The 21,678-nt window shown below is 47.1% G+C and overlaps 1 protein-coding gene across 1 annotated transcript in view; it reads left to right on the forward strand.

Moving 5' to 3' along the window:
- PLRG1 (pleiotropic regulator 1) overlaps window positions 1-21,678 on the forward strand; it is a 128,749-nt gene that overhangs the window by 86,147 nt on the left and 20,924 nt on the right. Inside the window, exons 10-11 of the mRNA XM_063920516.1 lie at window positions 13,213-13,314; window positions 18,115-18,217. Coding sequence (XP_063776586.1) covers window positions 13,213-13,314; window positions 18,115-18,217 — 205 coding nt within the window. The remainder of the gene's footprint in view (window positions 1-13,212; window positions 13,315-18,114; window positions 18,218-21,678) is intronic.

Here is a 21,678-nt window from a genome sequence, read left to right on the forward strand (position 1 = left end):
ATGCACTATACTAAATTACACTTTGTATGTAGCCTCTATGGATTGGTTAGGGCTAATGAATGTATGTAGGTGATGTCAATGTTGTCAACAAACGATATATTTCAAAGTGTGGTTAAATTTAGGTTTATATTTATTATGTATCATTATTATTGATTGATTTATAAGGTATACAGTACTTTGCCATGCTGTGGGGAAAACGGGCGTAAAACGGGGACTCGCTAGATAAATAAAATAATTGCAGACATGAAACGCAGGATAGGAAGGCCCCTGCTCATGGGAGTTCTTTTATTCTAATTGCAAGGGGGCACAGCTGAAATTTCTCTGACGTCCTAGTGGATGCTGGGGACTCCGAAAGGACCATGGGGAATAGCGGCTCCGCAGGAGACTGGGCACAAAAGTAAAAGCTTTAGGACTACCTGGTGTGCACTGGCTCCTCCCCCTATGACCCTCCTCCAAGCCTCAGTTAGATTTTTGTGCCCGAACGAGAAGGGTGCTCACTAGGTGGCTCTCCTGAGCTGCTTAGTAAAAAAGTTTAAGTATAGGTTTTTTATTTTCAGTGAATCCTGCTGGCAACAGGTTCACTGCACCGAGGGACTAAGGGGAGAAGAAGCGAACTCACCTGCGTGCAGAGTGGATTGGGCTTCTTAGGCTACTGGACATTAGCTCCAGAGGGACGATCACAGGCCCAGCCATGGATGGGTCCCAGAGCCGCGCCGCCGGCCCCCTTACAGAGCCAGAAGACAAAGAGGTCCGGAAAATCGGCGGCAGAAGACGTCCTGTCTTCAATAAGGTAGCGCACAGCACCGCAGCTGTGCGCCATTGCTCTCAGCACACTTCACACTCCGGTCACTGAGGGTGCAGGGCGCTGGGGGGGGGTGCCCTGAGACGCAATAAAAACACCTTATATGGCAAAAAATACATCACATATAGCTCCTGGGCTATATGGATGCATTTAACCCCTGCCAATTTTTCCTTAAAAAAGCGGGAGAAAGGCCGCCGAGAAGGGGGCGGAGCCTATCTCCTCAGCACACTGGCGCCATTTTTCCTCACAGCTCCGTTGGAGGGAAGCTCCCTGACTCTCCCCTGCAGTCCTGCACTACAGAAACAGGGTAAAACAAGAGAGGGGGGCACTAATTTGGCAGATAAATCTATACAGCAGCTATATAAGGGAAAAACACTTATATAAGGTTATCCCTGTATATATATAGCGCTCTGGTGTGTGCTGGCAAACTCTCCCTCTGTCTCCCCAAAGGGCTAGTGGGGTCCTGTCCTCTATCAGAGCATTCCCTGTGTGTGTGCTGTGTGTCGGTACGTTGTGTCGACATGTATGAGGAGGAAAATGGTATGGAGGCGGAGCAATTGCCTGTAATAGTGATGTCACCCCCTAGGGAGTCGACACCTGACTGGATGGTCTTATGGAAGGAATTACGTGATAGTGTCAGCACTTTACAAAAGACTGTTGACGACATGAGACAGCCGGCAAATCAGTTATTACCTGTACAGGCGTCTCAAACACCGTCAGGGGCTCTAAAGCGCCCGTTACCTCAGATGGTCGACACAGACACGGACACTGACTCCAGTGTCGACGGTGAGGAAACAAACGTATTTTCCAGAAGGGCCACACGTTACATGATCACGGCAATGAAGGAGGTTTTGAACATTTCTGATACTACAAGTACCACAAAAAAGGGTATTGTGTGGGGTGTGAAAAAACTACCCGTAGTTTTTCCTGAATCGGATGAATTAAATGAGGTGTGTGATGAAGCGTGGGTTTCCCCCGATAAAAAACTGCTAATTTCTAAAAAATTATTGGCATTATACCCTTTCCCGCCAGAGGTTAGGGCGCGTTGGGAAACACCCCCTAGGGTAGATAAGGCGCTCACACGCTTATCAAAACAAGTGGCGTTACCGTCTCCTGATACGGCCGCCCTCAAGGAACCAGCTGATAGGAAGCTGGAAAATATCCTAAAAAGTATATACACACATACTGGTATTATACTGCGACCAGCAATCGCCTCAGCCTGGATGTGCAGTGCTGGGGTGGCTTGGTCGGATTCCCTGACTGAAAATATTGATACCCTGGACAGGGACAGTATATTATTGACTATAGAGCATTTAAAGGATGCATTTCTATATATGCGAGATGCACAGAGGGATATTTGCACTCTGGCATCAAGAGTAAGTGCGCTGTCCATTTCTGCCAGAAGAGGGTTATGGACGCGACAGTGGTCAGGTGATGCGGATTCCAAACGGCATATGGAAGTATTGCCGTATAAAGGGGAGGAGTTATTTGGGGTCGGTCTATCGGACCTGGTGGCCACGGCAACGGCTGGGAAATCCACCTTTTTACCCCAGGTCACCTCTCAGCAGAAAAAGACACCGTCTTTTCAGGCTCAGTCCTTTCGTCCCCATAAGGGCAAGCGGGCAAAAGGCCACTCATATCTGCTCCGGGGCAGAGGAAGGGGAAAAAGACTGCAGCAGGCAGCCTCTTCCCAGGAACAGAAGCCCTCCCCCGCTTCTGCCAAGTCCTCAGCATGACGCTGGGGCCTTACAAGCGGACTCAGGCACGGTGGGGGCCCGTCTCAAGAATTTCAGCGCGCAGTGGGCTCACTCGCAAGTGGACCCCTGGATCCTGCAGGTAGTATCTCAGGGGTACAAATTGGAATTCGAGACGTCTCCCCCTCGCCGGTTCCTGAAGTCTGCTTTACCAACGTCTCCCTCCGACAGGGAGGCGGTATTGGAAGCCATTCACAAGCTGTATTCCCAGCAGGTGATAATCAAGGTACCCCTCCTACAACAGGGATAGGGGTATTATTCCACGCTGTTTGTGGTACCGAAGCCGGACGGCTCGGTGAGACCTATTTTAAATCTGAAATCCTTGAACACTTACATACAAAGGTTCAAATTCAAGATGGAGTCACTCAGAGCAGTGATAGCGAACCTGGAAGAAGGGGACTATATGGTGTCTCTGGACATCAAGGATGCTTACCTCCATGTCCCAATTTACCCTTCTCACCAAGGGTACCTCAGGTTTGTGGTACAGAACTGTCACTATCAGTTTCAGACGCTGCCGTTTGGATTGTCCACGGCACCCCGGGTCTTTACCAAGGTAATGGCCGAAATGATGATTCTTCTTCGAAGAAAAGGCGTCTTAATTATCCCTTACTTGGACGATCTCCTGATAAGGGCAAGGTCCAGAGAACAGTTAGAGGTCGGAGTAGCACTATCTCAAGTAGTACTACGACAGCACGGGTGGATTCTAAATATTCCAAAATCGCAGCTGATTCCGACGACACGTCTGCTGTTCCTAGGGATGATTCTGGACACAGTCCAGAAAAAGGTGTTTCTCCCGGAGGAGAAAGCCAGGGAGTTATCCGACCTAGTCAGGAACCTCCTAAAACCAGGCCAAGTGTCAGTGCATCAATGCACAAGGGTCCTGGGAAAAATGGTGGCTTCTTACGAAGCAATTCCATTCGGCAGATTCCACGCAAGAACTTTTCAGTGGGATCTGCTGGACAAATGGTCCGGATCGCATCTTCAAATGCATCAGCGGATAACCCTGTCTCCAAGGACAAGGGTGTCTCTCCTGTGGTGGTTACAGAGTGCTCATCTTCTAGAGGGCCGCAGATTCGGAATTCAGGACTGGGTCCTGGTGACCACGGATGCCAGCCTGAGAGGCTGGGGAGCAGTCACACAGGGAAGAAATTTCCAGGGCTTGTGGTCAAGCATGGAAACGTCACTTCACATAAATATCCTGGAACTAAGGGCCATTTACAATGCCCTAAGTCAGGCAAGGCCTCTGCTTCAGGGTCAGCCGGTGTTGATCCAGTCGGACAACATCACGGCAGTCGCCCACGTAAACAGACAGGGCGGCACAAGAAGCAGGAGGGCAATGACGGAAGTTGCAAGGATTCTTCGCTGGGCGGAAAATCATGTGATAGCACTGTCAGCAGTGTTCATTCCGGGAGTGGACAACTGGGAAGCAGACTTCCTCAGCAGACACGACCTCCACCCGGGGGAGTGGGGACTTCACCCAGAAGTCTTCCACATGATTGTGAACCGTTGGGAAAAACCAAAGGTGGACATGATGGCGTCCCGCCTCAACAAAAAACTGGACAGATATTGCGCCAGGTCAAGGGACCCTCAGGCAATAGCTGTGGACGCTCTGGTAACACCGTGGGTGTACCAGTCAGTGTATGTGTTCCCTCCTCTGCCTCTCATACCCAAGGTACTGAGAATCATAAGAAGGAGAGGAGTAAGGACTATACTCGTGGCTCCGGATTGGCCAAGAAGGACTTGGTGCCCGGAACTTCAAGAGATGCTCACGGAAGACCCGTGGCCTCTACCTCTAAGAAAGGACCTGCTCCAGCAGGGACCCTGTCTGTTCCAAGACTTACCGCGGCTGCGTTTGACGGCATGGCGGTTGAACGCCGGATCCTGAAGGAAAAAGGCATTCCGGATGAAGTCATCCCTACCCTGATCAAAGCCAGGAAGGATGTAACTGTGCAACATTATCACCGTATTTGGCGTAAATATGTTGCGTGGTGTGAGGCCAGGAAGGCCCCTACAGAGGAATTTCAACTGGGTCGTTTCCTGCATTTCCTGCAAACAGGACTGTCTATGGGCCTAAAATTAGGATCCATTAAGGTTCAAATTTCGGCCCTGTCGATATTCTTCCAAAAAGAACTAGCTTCAGTTCCTGAAGTTCAGACGTTTGTCAAGGGGGTACTGCATATACAGCCTCCTTTTGTGCCTCCAGTGGCACCTTGGGATCTCAATGTAGTTTTGGGGTTCCTAAAATCACATTGGTTTGAACCACTCACCACTGTGGACTTAAAATATCTCACATGGAAAGTGGTAATGCTGTTAGCCCTGGCTTCAGCCAGGCGTGTCTCAGAATTGGCGGCTTTATCCTATAAAAGCCCTTACCTAATTTTTCATACGGACAGGGCAGAATTGAGGACTCGTCCTCAATTTCTCCCTAAGGTGGTTTCAGCGTTTCACTTAAACCAGCCTATTGTGGTACCTGCGGCTACTAGGGACTTGGAGGATTCCAAGTTGCTGGACGTAGTCAGGGCCCTGAAAATATATGTTTCCAGGACGGCTGGAGTCCGAAAATCTGACTCGCTGTTTATCCTGTATGCACCCAACAAGCTGGGTGCTCCTGCTTCTAAGCAGACTATTGCTCGTTGGATTTGTAGTACAATTCAGCTTGCACATTCTGTGGCAGGCCTGCCACAGCCAAAATCTGTAAAAGCCCATTCCACACGGAAAGTGGGCTCATCTTGGGCGGCTGCCCGAGGGGTCTCGGCATTACAACTTTGCCGAGCAGCTACTTGGTCAGGGGCAAACACGTTTGCTAAATTCTACAAATTTGATACCCTGGCTGAGGAGGACCTGGAGTTCTCTCACTCGGTGCTGCAGAGTCATCCGCACTCTCCCGCCCGTTTGGGAGCTTTGGTATAATCCCCATGGTCCTTTCGGAGTCCCCAGCATCCACTAGGACGTCAGAGAAAATAAGAATTTACTTACCGATAATTCTATTTCTCATAGTCCGTAGTGGATGCTGGGCGCCCATCCCAAGTGCGGATTGTCTGCAATACTTGTACATAACCCGATTTTTGTAACAATAACTATTATTGTTGTGAGCCATCTTTCAGAGGCTCCTCTGTTATCATGCTGTTAACTGGGTTCAGATCACAAGTTGTACGGTGTGATTGGTGTGGCTGGTATGAGTCTTACCCGGGATTCAAAATCCTTCCTTATTGTGTACGCTCGTCCGGGCACAGTATCCTAACTGAGGCTTGGAGGAGGGTCATAGGGGGAGGAGCCAGTGCACACCAGGTAGTCCTAAAGCTTTTACTTTTGTGCCCAGTCTCCTGCGGAGCCGCTATTCTCCATGGTCCTTTCGGAGTCCCCAGCATCCACTACGGACTATGAGAAATAGAATTATCGGTAAGTAAATTCTTATTATAAGGAGCGAGTGAATGAGTGGCAGTTGGGATAGATGTGAACATGCCAGAGCAAGTTGGGTTTGTTTATAGGTTGAGTAAGGTAAGATTTTTTTATTTCTTTTAAGAAGAGGGGTTTTCAGAGAATATTTAAAGATGTCTTATTGATTGGTAGGAAAACCCATAAGTTGGTAGCAGGACTGGAAAAGTCCTGTAGTATGGAGGAGGTCTATAGAAATGAGGCACAAGTCTAAGCACAGGACGGACTGTGTTTTATGATGAGATTTGATGGGGTGGTGGTGATAACTTCGTAGGTGAGTGTAGGAATTTTGATTGGTTGGTGAAGGACTGGAAGGACAGTGTTGGAATATGCAGCAGATGTACAGTAGTAAGAGAATTAAGGTCATTTAAGATGTATTGAAGAGGAGACAGATGGGTGAGGGCAGTCAGAGCTTGGACTATTGGCAACATTATTGCAAAGTAACAAATTATAAACAAAGAACAAGAGTAATAATAAAAATTCAATAAAAATGTACTTTATAATGCACAGTTATTAAAACTATACATTTGCAAAGAGCAGGGCCCTCCCTACCTTGTATTTTCATGTCTGCAATTATTATTTCTGCAGCGGGGTACACTGGTATTCCACAGGGAATAACATCGGGGGTGTAGAGTTGGATCTTGATCTGAGGCACCAGGCACCAACAGGCTAAATCTTTCACTGTTCCCAGGATGCATTGCACCGCCTCCTCTATAACCCCGCCTCCAGGCACTGGAGCTCAGTTTGTAAGTTGGTGTAACAGGTGGGGCTGCGCTAGGCTGCCCTGAAAAGAGCTTTTTTAGAAGACTTCAAGGGCCGCAGCACTATTTATGTCAGTCTGACATCCTGTGCTGCGACTCCATCACCTCCTCAGCAGCGCTGCATACTCCCGCGGCCTGGTTCTCTGGTACTTGCGGCAGAGGCGCACCGGACTTCAGGCACACCGCTGACTCTCTCCTTGATCGCATGGCTGCACATCAGGGAGGAGGTAAGAGGGTCCCCCAGGTGGGACCCGCCGGTTAATCGCGATCCGGACGCAGTGTGGACACTGTACTGCACAGGGACCCCACTATATCCACCAGGGCAAGGGAGCACATGTTGGATTTACTAAAATCCGTTTATTATAGGCTCCACAGTACCCGGTGGTGAGGACCAGCATAGGGATAAGGCGCTGACCTGCAGCCCCTCCCCCAGCTCCGGGCGCCATCTACTGCTGGTGTTCCCGCCCTGTAGCTTCATTTCACTCTCTCTCACTCCCTGAGAGATTTTGGCGCCATCTTCACTACTAGCTGGACTGATCGCCGGGACTTCAGGGCTCTGTCTCCTCTGTAAAGCTTCCTGTCTCATCAGAGCTGTGCTTTTACAGACACTTAAGTATTCTACATGTCATTTTAGACAGTGTTAGTTACGAACAAGTGTACTGCTATCTGAATATTTGGTACAAGTATTCTGTGATATACATCCAGTATCTACTGTGCATTGTTATATTTATACTCATACATAGTTATATGTAAATTACTAGTCCAGTGCAGTTTTATTGTTTATATGTAATAACTTCTGCATTGTACATGTGACCGAGTGTGCCTATTGCTGTTGTGTGAGATTCCATTCTCCTGTATCACATATTGCTATCACTATATTCTGTACCCTGAGCGGTTTAGGTGTGTCAGGGTCCCATATATCTATATAGTGTTACACAGAATATACAATTTGGTATTTTTACTGTGTGTTTCAGTCACTTCATATAGCTTAAATCCTCTGTTTTGTGTCCTGTGGTTACTGTCGCATAACATAGGAGGTTTTTGCAGATATTGTGTTTGTCTGGCTATATAGTACCATTACGCCCTACTGCTACGTTCCCTATAATGTCTGCCACACAAGGCGGGAAATCCGCCGACGCTTCTGCATCCTGCATTACTGGCACCACGGATTTACCTGAGGGGGAAGTTTTAGCTGCTGGTGCAGGCGCAGAGTGCCATACACCCAGTCTACTTGCAGTACCTGTGGCCGTTCAGGACCCACCTTGGGCAACATTCTCAAGTATGCTGAGTACACTTGTGACACGTCTTGCGCCCCACTGTGGGACCTCCTGTGCCATTGCAGCCAGGTGGTCTTCAGGTTGCCGACTGTCGGGATCCCGGCGCACAGTATACCGGCGCCGGAATCCCGACAGCTGGCATACCGACAGTTTTTCTCCCTCGTGGGGGTTCACGACCCCCCTGGAGGGAGAATAAACAGCTTAGCTCGCCACCGTGCCCGCAAGGGGCTCATTTGCGCTCGCCACGCTGTCGGTATGCTGGCGGTCGGGCTTCCGGCGCCGTGATGCTGGTTGCCAGGAGCCCGGCCGCCGGCATACCATACCACACCCATTGCAGGCATATATTGCCCCAGTAGTTAATCCGCCCTGGGCGGATGCTCTGTCTACCCAATTACAACAATTAAATCAATCTTAGGTTAGACAAAAATCTACCCCACGCCCCTCTGGGGCCAAGGGGTCATCTAAAAGGGCCATTTCTTCCTCACAATCCACTAATATTTCAGATAATTCTTCCGATGAGGATGGGGACTATACTGATCCGTCAGACACTGATACAGTTGCTACTGATGAGGAATCTACAACTCAGGTTGATGTTCCTGACATGGTGGAGGCTATTAAGTTAATTCTTCAAATAGATGATGACATTGAGCCTCCTACTGCATCTAAGAAACCTGATAAGTTCAAACGTCAGAAGGTTGCTAAGGTAGTCTTACCACATTCTGACCACTTAATTGACATGCGTCAGGAATCCTGGTCGTCGCCAGGAAAGAAATTTTCCCTGTCTAAAACGATGCTAACTCGTTATCCTATCCCTGCGGAGTTGAGTAACAAGTGGAAACTCCACCGGCGGTGGACTCTCATGTCGCCCGTCTTGTGTTGTCATCTACTCTACCTGTCACCACTGTCACCTCACTGAAGGAACCGACAGATAAGCGTGTGGAGGGATGCCTGAAGTCTATTTACTCCCTTACTGGCGCTGTACATAGACCCACTATGGTAGCCTCCTGGGCTGCGAAAGGTATTGAAGCATGGGTTCAGGCAATTGAGGATGAGCTGCCTCAGGATTTTTCTGACACTGCCAGACAATATCTGTCTTATATTACCACAGCCTCCCACTATATTCAGGAGGTGGCCTCTGATGCAGGTGTAATGGCGGCCAAGGTGTCAACTACATCCTTTCTGGCTCGTTGAATTATGTGGTTGAGGTCCTGGAAGGTGGACCTGGACTCCAGAAAGACTTTGGAGGTGCTCCCTTTTAAAGGAAATATCCTATTTGGGGAGGATCTGAACAAGATTGTAACTGACTTGGCTACTGCCAAGACTGCGTGTCTCCCAAATACTTATCCTTCTGTTCCGAAGGCTAAGAGTACCACCTTTCATTCCTTTCAACCTCCGGAAAAAGCAAAGGGTCAGGCTTATCTGCGACAGGCTCGTGCTTCGAAAACCACTGAACCTAAATCTAAACAATCCTGGGTTGCCCGTCAGCCTGCTTCCAAACAAGACAAGCCTGCTGCATGACGGGCAGGCCTCCCCCTGGGGGACCCCAGGGTGGGAGGCCGACTTCTGCAGTTCACCCAGGCCTGGTTAGAGACCACTTTGGACGCCTGGGTGCGGGAAGTTGTCTCTCACGGGTACGCAATCTCTTTCAAGAGACGTTCCCCTCGCCAGTTTTGCACAACGGTTACCCCTGCGGATCCGTTAAAAGCACAAGCTCTACACCTGGTTGTACAATCCCTCCTGGATACAGGAGTGGTAGTGCCGGTGCCTCTGTCTCTGAGAGGCAGGGGATACTGTTCGACCCTGTTTCTAGTTCCGAAGACAAATGGGTCCTTCCGGCCTATACTCAACCTCAAATCATTGAACAATGGACATACAGGATGCTTACCTGCACATACCTATTGCCATGTCGCATCAGCAATATCTACGATTTGCTATTGGCAACCTACATTATCAATTCCAGGCACTGCCTTTTGGATTAGCCACGGCCCCTCGGCTCTTCACCAAGGTCATGGCTGTGATGACTGCTCACTGTCGGGGAATCAGGATCCTGCCGTATCTGGATGACTTGCTGATCCTGGTGAACTCCCAAGAGATTCTCCTCAGTCATCTGAAACTGATGGTTCAATTCCTACAAGCCCATGGGTGGCTCATCAACTGGAACAAGTCCTCGCTGGTCCCTGCTCGGAGCATGGTGCACCTGGGGGCACTACTGGGGACACACAACCAACGATTGTTTTTGTCTCCAGAGAAAGTCCTGAAACTTCAGGACAGGATCAGATATTTCCTCTCTCGCCCAAGAGTGTCGATGCACTCAGCGATGCAAGTACTAGGCCTCATGGTGTCGGCTTTCGACGTGGTAGAGTACGCTCAATTTAATTCCCACCCTCTGCATAGGTTAATCCTTTCCAAGTGGGACAGCCTGCCTCATCAGATCAGGTCTCAAATGATCTCCATGACTCCTGAGGTTCGTCTGCCACTGAGCTGGTGCCTACAGGACCAACAGTTGAGCAGGGGATGTCCCTTCTGGATCTCCAACTGGGTCCTCTTGACAACGGATGCCAGTCTGCGGGGTTGGGGCGCGGTGTTGGAGCAACACTCTTTCCAGGGTCGGTGGACCAGGGAGGAATCTCTCCTCCCGATAAACATTCTGGAATTGCGAGCAGTGTTCAAGGCGTTGACACTGGCCCTGCATCTAGTACAGAACAGGCCTGTTCAAGTACAATCAGACAACGCCACCGCGGTAGCATACATAAATCAATCATCAAGGCGGTACTTGAAGCCGCATGACAATGCTGGAAGTATCAAAGATCCTCCATTGGGTGGAAAGCCATCTGCCAGCAATATCAGCAGTGTTCATCCCTGGAGTCCTCAACTGGGAAGCGGATTTCCTCAGTCGTCAGGACGTTCCTGCCATAGAGTGGAGTCTTCATCCAGAAGTTTTTCAACTCCTAGTGGACAAGTGGGGCCTACCAGATGTAGACCTGATGGCGTCACGACACAATCGCAAGGTTCCGGTCTTCGGATCAAGGACAAGGGATCCTCAAGCAGCGTTCGTGGACGCACTGGCAATTCCATGGAACTTTCGGCTGCCGTGCGTGTTCCCTCCAGTGTCACTCATGCCCAGGGTACTGCGGAAGTTCAAGCAAGAAAGAGGAATACTACTTCTAGTCGCTCCAGCGTGGCCCAGACGGCATTGGTTCTCAGACCTGCAGGGTCTCCCGATAGAGCATCCTCTTTTACTTCCTCAACGCCCAGACCACCTCGTTCAGGGCCTTGTGTCTACACGGACCTGGCCAGACTGGCTTTGACGGAGTGGCTCTTGAAGCTTCACTCCTGAAGGCCAAGGGATTCTCTGAGATGGTTATTCAAACTATGTTGAAAAACCGGCTTCTGCACAGATTTATCATAGGGCCTGGAATTCTTTCTTCACCTGGTGTGCTGGTAAGAATTATAATGCATATACTTTCAAAACTTCCAGACTTTTGGCTTTTCTGCAACAGGGCCTGGACTTAGGCTTTCGTCTGGCCTCCGTCAAGGTTCATATTTCTGCCTTGTCGGTGTGGTTTCAGAGCAAAATTGCCTCTCTTTCTGACGTTCATACTTTCACTCAGGGTGTTTTACGGATTCAGCCTCCCTATGCTTCCCCTGTAGCTCTATGGGATCTGTCTGTTGTTTAGAATGCCTTGCAAGAGTCTCCATTTGAACCTCTTGAGTCTGTGGTGCTTAAATATTTTACGCTTAAGGTCCTGTTTCTGCTGGCTATTGCTTCTTCTAGAAGGGTGTCGGACTTAGGCGCTTTGTCCTGTCGTCCACCCTTTCTGATTTTTCACCGTGACTGGGCAGTTCTTAGAACTCGCCATGGTTATCTACCTAAGGTGGTATCATCTTTTCATCTTAACCAAGAGATTGTGGTTCCGGCATTTATCTCTTCCGGTTTGTCCTCCAAAGAGCAGTCTTTGGATGTCGTACGGGCTCTGTATTTACGTAGATGCCTCCCTCAGGAGGTCAGATACCCTTTTTGTTCTTTTTGGTTTTCACAAACGTGGCTGGCCTGCGAATAAGCAAACCTTGGCCAGATGGATTAGAATGGTGATTGCACAAGCCTATGCGCAGGCTGGTCTCCCAGCTCCTGCTGCTATCTGTTGGACCTTCTTGGGCGGCCAGCCGAGGCGCGTCCGCTGAACAATTGTGCAAGGCGGCTACGTGGTCCTCTGTGAACACGTTCATCAGGTTCTATGCCTTCAAATACTTCCACCTCCCAGGATGCTTCCTTTGGACGCCAGGTTCCTGTACCCGCTACAGTGCGTCCCCTCCCATGAGGAATTGCTTTAGGACATCCCCAGTGTTATTCCCTGTGGAATACCAGTGTACCCCGCTGCAGAAAAGGAGATTTATGGTAGACTTACCATAGTTAAATCTCTTTCTGCGAGGTACACTGGATTCCACAGGGCGCCCACCCTGACGCACTTTGGTTCTTTGGGTTTGTATGTCATTAGCCGCTAGTCCCTTCTCCTGTCGTGAGAATGTGGTTCTATGTGACTAACATCTACTGCTTCTTTTGCCTGCTATTGCATTGGACTGGTTAACGAAACTGAGCTCCAGTACCTGGAGGCGAGGTTATAGAGGAGGCGGTGCAGTGCATCCTGCGAACAGTCAAAGCTTTAGCCTGTTGTGCCTCGGATCAAGATCCAACTCTACACCCCCGATCTTATTCCCTGTGGAATCCAGTGTACCTCGCAGAAAGAGATTTAAACTATGGTAAATCTACCATAAATCTCCTTATCTCTTACAGTTATTTAAACTAGACACTTGTTGCCAGCAACCTTTAAAAAATGTTATAATAAAGATAGCAAAATGCAGAAGTATATGAAGAGAAGATACCTGCGTTTACAGCTGACAGACTAGTGATATAGCCAGCTACACCGCTTGCCACTTTTCTCTTGTCAAATCCTAAAAAATTGCATCCTTAATTGTGCAGATATTAATCCAGCTTTTTATGTACATTAAATGAACTAATCCATTTTTACTTGGATATTCTCCTGCTGTGTAAGTAATAGCAGAAAGCCTAGGGGTTCACAAGCTCTCCTGCATTTTCACTGTACAGTGACTCTTTTTGTGTAACACACATTTGTAATACAAGCTTTTCTTATACTTACCTGCATTGCCTTGTTTTTCCTGATTAGGTGATAAGGCATTACCATGGTCATCTAAGTGCAGTCTATGGGCTAGATCTGCATCCTACCATTGACGTGCTGGTGACTTGTAGCAGAGACTCAACTGCACGTGTGAGTAATGACTGTGTGCTTTAGATCTGTGTAATATACTATATTTCTGAGCCATAAGGTTTTGTATTTCTCTCTCAATACTACACTAAAAGGAGTTTATATTCAAATATAAATATATCTCTAAGGGGAGATAATTATTGAATTCTCCAAAAAAGTGAAAATGTAAGTTTTGGAATTATAAAGTATTGTTAAGGCTTAACTTTATTTGCTGCTTTTGTTATAAAGCCATGACTAAAATGGTGAGTGGCTGGTGATGGGTCAGATGACTAAAGTAGCCAATGATAGCATGACCATTTGTAACTTGTATAACCAGTGTGACCAAGATGTACAGATGTGTTCACATACAACTATCCTCAGATTGCTCCCAAATACCCCTATTTGGTGTGCCACAGGCTTGACAAATTAGTTGCTGCATGTGGTAAGTTTTTGTGTGTGTGTGTGTGTGTGTGTGTGTGTGTGTGTGTGTGTGTGTGTATGAAAATACTTAAATTAATGTGCTATATGAATCCTAAATCTATGACCGCTGTCTTTGGCTTTATTACTCGGATTACATACTTTTCCTTAATTTTACATCTTATTTTGTTAACCGTGTTCTAAGTAGCAAATAGAGTACTAAATACTGTAATTAGGATTAGTATTTGGTATAAAGTAGTAGATTAGGCATAACGATGCCAGTCATTTGTATACTGTACAAGTGACTCACGCCATGCATCATTATGCTTTATTTACTACTTTATACCAATCCCTTTGCAATAAAAAAAAATACTATTCCCAAGGACAGTATTTAGTACACTGTTAAGGTGCATACACACGGTGAGATATTGTCTGTGCCCGATTTTGACACTGATTTCCCTTGAACTCCAGCCCAGAAGCACCGTTATTGTCTATACACACTGCGATTTTGACTATGGCATACTTTGAACTAGAGAGTCAAGATATAATTGCCTGCACAGTCTATTTTTACTCGCAATACCAATCCCACAGGACCACGCATTGGAAATGCAAGCTATATACACACGGTGCAATATGCACTAATTTTCCTTGCCATTTTGACTATATAGTCAAAATCGCGAGGTTATATCGCAGCGTGTGTGTGCACCTTTTGTCTTTCAGATGCAGAAACGATGCTTAAATATGCTAATGCCGCAGAAGGAGTCTGAGCTAACCACACTTACTGCCGCTATCGCAGAATTGGGTGTTGCGCCTGAGGACGACTCATCGGATCACCATAGCAGCAATTGTTTGCGATATTTGTAGCATTGGCCATCTGAGTAGGCCTAAAAGGGGTACACACGGAGAGACTAGATTGCTTACAAAATAAGCACAGATCACTCTGTGTGTATGCCCCATTGCAATAGCGATGCGCGACCCCGCGCGCCTTTATCACTGACTCTAGATTGGCATGCATGCATGCAGTCAGATCGCCGGTGGGTGAAGTGAGCGGTCCCCACCTCGTTCAGCACACATCGTGCTGTGTGCTGAGCATCCTGAGATGTGTGCTGAGCGCTCTGTGCTTGATCACTCTGCACACATCTCTGGCACACATCTGTACGTGTGTACACCGTTCAAGGCTTCTCAGATTGCCTGCCTCATCTGTGTTGGAAGATGCAGACACTGGCCTCACACTCCCAGAAAATGAGGGTGATGCCCCCATTTTCAGTAACACTGTCCTGCGCTGCTCCCTCCTGCTCCCAAATGGCTGTGGCCTGTCAGTCGCACCAAATGTAAACCTTAGGCACAACATATCAAGCACAGTATCGAAGCAGGTGATCGGTCTAATTTGTGTCAGAAATCAGTGAATATTTCTCTTTTCTCTAACGTCCTAAGTGGATGCTGGGGACTCCGTCAGGACCATGGGGTTTAGCGGCTCCGCAGGAGACAGGGCACAATAATAAAAGCTTTAGGATCAGGTGGTGTGCACTGGCTCCTCCCCCTATGACCCTCCTCCAAGCCTCAGTTAGATTCTTGTGCCCGGCCGAGAAGGGTGCAATCTAGGTGGCTCTCCTGAGCTGCTTAGAATAAAAGTTTAAGTTAGGTTTTTTATTTTCAGTGAGTCCTGCTGGCAACAGGCTCACTGCTACGAGGGACTTAGGGGAGAGAAGTAAACTCACCTGCGTGCAGGATGGATTTGCTTCTTAGGCTACTGGACACCATTAGCTCCAGAGGGAGTCGGAACACAGGTCTCACCCTGGGGTTCGTCCCGGAGCCGTGCCGCCGACCCCCCTTGCAGATGCCGAAGTTGAAGAGGTCCAGAGGTCCAGAAACAGGCGGCAGAAGACTTTCAGTCTTCATAAGGTAGCGCACAGCACTGCAGCTGTGCGCCATTGTTGTCAGCACACTTCATACCAGCGGTCACTGAGGGTGCAGGGCGCTGGGGGGGGCGCCCTGGGCAGCAATATATTATACCTTTTTTATGGCTAAAATACATCACATATAGCCCTTGAGGCTATATGGATGTATTTAACCCCTGCCAGATCTCACAAACTCCGGGAGAAGAGCCCGCCGTTTTAGGGGGCGGGGCCTATTCTCCTCAGCACACGGCGCCATTTTCCTGCTCAGCTCTGCTGTGAGGAAGGCTCCCAGGCTCTCCCCTGCACTGCACTACAGAAACAGGGTTAAAACAGAGAGGGGGGGCACTTATTTGGCGATATGATTACATATGTGAAAATGCTATAAGGGAAAACACTTGTATAAGGGGTTGTCCCTGTATAATTATAGCGTTTTTGGTGTGTGCTGGCAAACTCTCCCTCTGTCTCCCCAAAGGGCTAGTGGGGTCCTGTCCTCTATCAGAGCATTCCCTGTGTGTGTGCTGTGTGTCGGTACGTGTGTGTCGACATGTAGGAGGACGATGTTGGTGAGGAGGCGGAGCAAATTGCCTGTATTGGTGATGTCACTCTCTAGGGAGTCGACACCGGAATGGATGGCTTATTTAGGAATTACGTGATAATGTCAACAAGGTCGGTTGACGACATGAGACGGCCGGCAAACAAATTAGAACCTGTCCAGGCGTCTCAGACACCGTCAGGGGCTTGTAAAAACGCCCATTTACCTCAGTTGGTCGACACAGACACGGACACTGACTTCAGTGTCGACGGTGAAGAAACAAACGTATTTTCCTTTAGGGCCACACGTTACATGTTAAGGGCAATGAAGGAGGTGTTACATATTTCTGATACTACAAGTACCACAAATAAGGGTATTATGTAGGGTGGGAATAATCTACTTGTAGTTTTTCCTGAATCAGATAAATTAAAGTGTGTGATGATACGTGGGTTTCCTCCGATAGAAAATTATTGGAGGTATACCCTTTCCCGCCAGAAGTGAGGGCGAGTTGGGAAACACACCTTAGGGTGGATAAGGCGCTCACACGCTTATAAAAACAAGTGGCGTTACCGTCTCCAGATACGGCCGCCCTCAAGGAGCCAGCTGATAGGAAGCTGAAAAATATCCTAAAAAGTATATACACACATACTGGTGTTATACTACGACCAGCAATCGCCTCAGCCTGGATGTGCAGCGCTGGGGGGGCTTGGTCGGATTTCCTGACTGAAAATATTGATACCCTTGACAGGAACAATATTTTATTGACTATAGAGCATTTTAAGGATGCATTTCTATATATGCGAGATGCGCAGAGGGATATTTGCATTCTGGCATCAAGAGTAGATGTGATGTCCATATCTGCCAGACGATGTTTATAGACACGACAGTGGTCAGGTGATGCAGATTCCAGACGGCACATGGAAGTATTGCCGTATAAAGGGGCGGTCCATCGGACCTGGTGGCCATGGCAACAGCTGGAAAATCCACTTTTGTTACCCCAAGTCACATCTCAGCAGAAAAGGACACAGTCTTTTCAGTCTCAGTCCTTTCGTACCCATAAAGGCAGGCGGGCAAAAGGCCAGTCATATCTGCCCAGGGTTAGAGGAAAGGGAAGAAGACTGCAGCAGGCAGCCCATTCCCAGGAACAGAAGTCCTCCACAGCTTCTGCCAAGTCCGCAGCATGACGCTGGGGCCATACAAGCTTTGGTATAATCCCCATGGTCCTGACGGAGTCCCCAGCATCCACTTAGGACGTTAGAGAAAATAAGAATTTACTTACCGATAATTCTATTTCTCGTAGTCCGTAGTGGATGCTGGGCGCCCATCCCAAGTGCGGATTGTCTGCAATACTTGTACATAGTTATTGTTACAAAAATCGGGTTATTCTTGTTGTGAGCCATCTTTTCAGAGGCTCCTTCGTTGTTATCATACTGTTAACTGGGTTCAGATCACAGGTTGTACGGTGTGATTGGTGTGGCTGGTATGAGTCTTACCCGGGATTCAATATCCTTCCTTATTATGCACGCTCGTCCGGGCACAGTATCCTAACTGAGGCTTGGAGGAGGGTCATAGGGGGAGGAGCCAGTGCACACCACCTGATCCTAAAGCTTTTATTATTGTGCCCTGTCTCCTGCGGAGCCGCTAAACCCCATGGTCCTGACGGAGTCCCCAGCATCCACTACGGACTACGAGAAATAGAATTATCGGTAAGTAAATTCTTATTTTTAACAGCTGCAGTGGAATGTAAGCGTAACTCTGATCACTGTATTCTACCTAAAGGGTTCCTATGTGAACATTAGAATTTTAGGGGGTTAATAGTTGTTCTTTAAGTCTATAGCATTACCTTTTTTCAAAGTATTTTTACCTGTGCAAAAGTCAGGCTACAATGTGCACTCGTGATACTATTTGTTTTCTTACACTTGAATGAAGATTGTGTCATCTTGCTTTATTTTTTATCCTTCTTGCTGTTCACAATAGATATGGGATATAAGAACAAAAGCTGGTGTACACACACTTGTCGGCCATACCAATGCTGTTGCAACAGTACGGTGCCAGGCTGCCGAGCCGCAGATCATTACAGGTAAACGTGAAGTAAATACTGTACTGTGCCTGGGATGGCAGAGACTCTAATAACCTCTGAGGCATTGTGGATGTTTATTTTGGGAAAAGATGGGCTGCTTTATCTGTTGACCCTACTCTGGAACCAATCAATTCCCTTAATACCTACAAATCTAACATGAGTAGGCATGAGATTCTGTGCATCTATAAAAATCCATTGCACTCCTTTTAATCTTTTAGAGATAAATTGCTTAAAGGAAGTTATGATATCGCCTTGCAAAGAGGAAATTAGATTTTCCCCAGACCTTACTTCATCATTACTTTCATGTCACCAGAAATAGTAGGGCGGATATATTAAGCCTGGAGAAGTGATAAAGCAGTGATAAGTGCAAGGTGATAACGCACCAGTCAGTCAGCTCCAATATGTAAATTGACAATTAGGAGCTGATGGGCTGGTATGTTATCACCTTCCACTTATCACTGATTTATCACTTCTCCAGGCATAATCCATCTGCCCCTGTGTTTGTTGCTTGGAAATGGCTTTGTGTGTTTCCTTTTTAAGTTTGCTGACTACGAAGAAAGCCGTGTGTAATTTGACACATCTTTGTTGCTGTACTAGGATAGTTGTCTTGTAGGGTTCAGTATTTACCGGCGGCCGTCAATATACAGACAGCGTCATCCTGGCCAGTATGCCGCTAGCATGGTAAGCGCAAAGGAGTTCCCTTGCGGGCTCAGTTCTATTCCCACTCTATGGGTGTCGTGAACACGAGTGGTAATAGTCCTGTTGCACCAGTATTCCATCTGCCGGCATTGCTAGCTGTCTGTATTCCGGCGTCGGTATCATGTACAACGGGATACCGACAGCCGGTAAATGAAACGTATACTGTCTTGTATATATGGAAAGGGGAACATTCTGGATTGTGCAATGCATAATGATAGTAACGGTATCTATCACTAAATATAACTAAGAAGCTTACGTTGTTTAAAATATATGGATTTAAATCTGGTTCCAGAACTTCTAAGTTTAATGTTTTTGGAACAGTTGAACATTTTAAAGCCCATTTCCACTTCTATTTATATTAAATACTTACTGTCTTCCTAATTAACTAATAATAATAAATTACATACATAACTTTAGCTTATGGAAATAATGTGGATAGCATTTTCCTTAAACACAGAGGGCACAGAAATAGAAACCTTTCCAACACATTGAACAAAATGTTCTTGATTTCCGCTTTGAACTCTCGCTGCTGTTGTCTGTAACTCTGCATCAGTATTCCATTGCTATAAAAGGGAGTGCGTATGTGCAAGTTTGTTAGCTGCTGTATCTAATCAGGTTTGCTACAAGATAACATTTGGAGCATTTGTAATTTCCCAGCTATTATAGTCATATTTTGCTTTTTGAGCTACTGTAGGGCCCCCACGCAATTCTGGACTACCTACTGCATTAAAACCTATTGAATTATTTTGTGAAAGGTGATCCTAACATAATAAGGAAGATATAGATCAAAACAAGAAGAAACCCTGTCACATCTGTCGGAACTGGACAGGATACTTGCTAATTTTGTGTGATTTTTTTTTCATTGACAAAAACAACATCCAACCTTGATTTAAGCTGTCCATAGGGGATATACTGCGTTGCCACATTCAGTGGAACAGTATAATAGTGTAAATACAACCGTATTGAGCAAGTCCCGGGGGTCTAATGATAAATCCAGCAAGCTCAATAGTCTCTGTCTATGATTGCTCTTGCGTGTGAATGTTCCCTAGAGATTTGCGCTATGCATAAAGTTGTTAAAATGCAATATGTGTGGCTGTAAAGTGAGTGAGACCACATTATACTGTGCAGGGGAGTGGTAGATATCTCTGCTGTGTTGCTGGTTTGGTCTGTTTGCTGGACTTTATTTTCTTACCTGTTGTACATGATTGAATAATACTGTATATAATGTATATAATCTATATGCACATCAAGGCGTGGCTATTAAATAATGAGACTGTACTTGTAAAAAATATATCATACTGCGTGAGTTAAAAGGGAATGGGGAACATTGACCTTGGACAAGTGTTCGAAGAAGTTGTGTGTTTCCTGTGCGTCGTAAAAATGCTTAGTTCAAAAGTAGAGCAACGTGTTAACTTTACATTTTTAGTATAAAATGCCCACCAAATCTTTTCGTATGCTAACTGAGGCTTACAGGGCAGATTGTCTATGTGTGTTTGAGTGGCACAAAAGATTTAGTGATGGTCGTGAGGATGACAAAGGTCCCTCACAACAAAAATGTAGAAAATTGTTTGAATTCACCATCGACTCAGCATCCGAATGATAGCAGAAATTAGAAACATTGACAAAGAAACTATTAGGCAAGTTTTGCATTAAGATCTTAACGTGACAAAAGTTTGTGGTTCCAAGTCTCGTCACTGCCGAGCTTAATGAAAGCAAATTGGGACAAATTTAAGCGGATTTGCATTTTTTTAGAGAGAGTTATAACCTGTGATGAAATATGGATCTTCCATTACGATCCCGAGACAAAAAGCCAGTCCGTGCACTGGAAAACACAATCAGCAAGAATTAAAGCACGCCAAACCAAATCCAATTTCAAAGCCATGTTAATTGTTTTCGTTGATATTAAGGGGTATAATCAATTGAAGTCGGATCCATCCGACCTGGGCTATTCATTGACATCTCAATTCGGCTTTTAAAAGTCGAAACGAGATGCAGGGGGGGTGGGGGGGTGGAGCTGCTCTCCCCCATCTGCCTGCGGCTCTCCCCTAACCCCCCTCCCAGTCTCTCTGCCTCGCTGGAGACTGGAGAGCCGAGGCGGAGACGGGGAGAGCAGCACTGGAGAATGTCACAGCCGCCGCTTACGGCAGCGTCCACCCTGAAAGCCAGGTCTCGCTTGCTGGAGCCGGGTGGACGCTGCTGTGAGCGGCGGCTGTGACATTCTCCAGTGCTGCTCTCCCTGTCTCCGCCTTGGCTCTCCAGTCTCCAGCGCTGCTCTCCCCATCTCAGTTCGACTTTTTTTAAAGTCTAAGTGAGATGGTCGAAAAGGGGGACAAAGCCTGTCTGTTTTGGCCCTGTTTTTGACACAAGCACGTGGATCGGCAGCTATTCCGCCGATTCACGTGCTTCCTCGACTTGTCGAAAAAATTGGGGTTTGATTGAATAGGTTGGAACCCCTTCCGACCTAAAAAAGTCGAAAACTGACGTCTTTTCCACAGACGGCAGCTTTCGACTTCAGTTGAATATACCCCTAAAGGTGTTATTTTGGCATGCTTGGTTTCAGAAGGTGCGGCGGGGAATCAACATTACTCCAAAAATGTTCTAGAATCTTTGGGAGAAAGAATCAGATGAAAGAGGCCATAGATGTGGTTCATCCTCCTTCAGGACAATGCACCAGCCCACACACAGCTCTCTCTGTGAAGCAGTTTTTCTCAGAAAGAGATTTCAGTTCTAGAACATCCTACATACCCGCCAGTCCTAGCACT

The sequence above is a fragment of the Pseudophryne corroboree genome, chromosome 1 (assembly GCF_028390025.1).
Source record: "Pseudophryne corroboree isolate aPseCor3 chromosome 1, aPseCor3.hap2, whole genome shotgun sequence".
Classification (NCBI taxonomy): Eukaryota; Metazoa; Chordata; class Amphibia; order Anura; family Myobatrachidae; genus Pseudophryne; species Pseudophryne corroboree.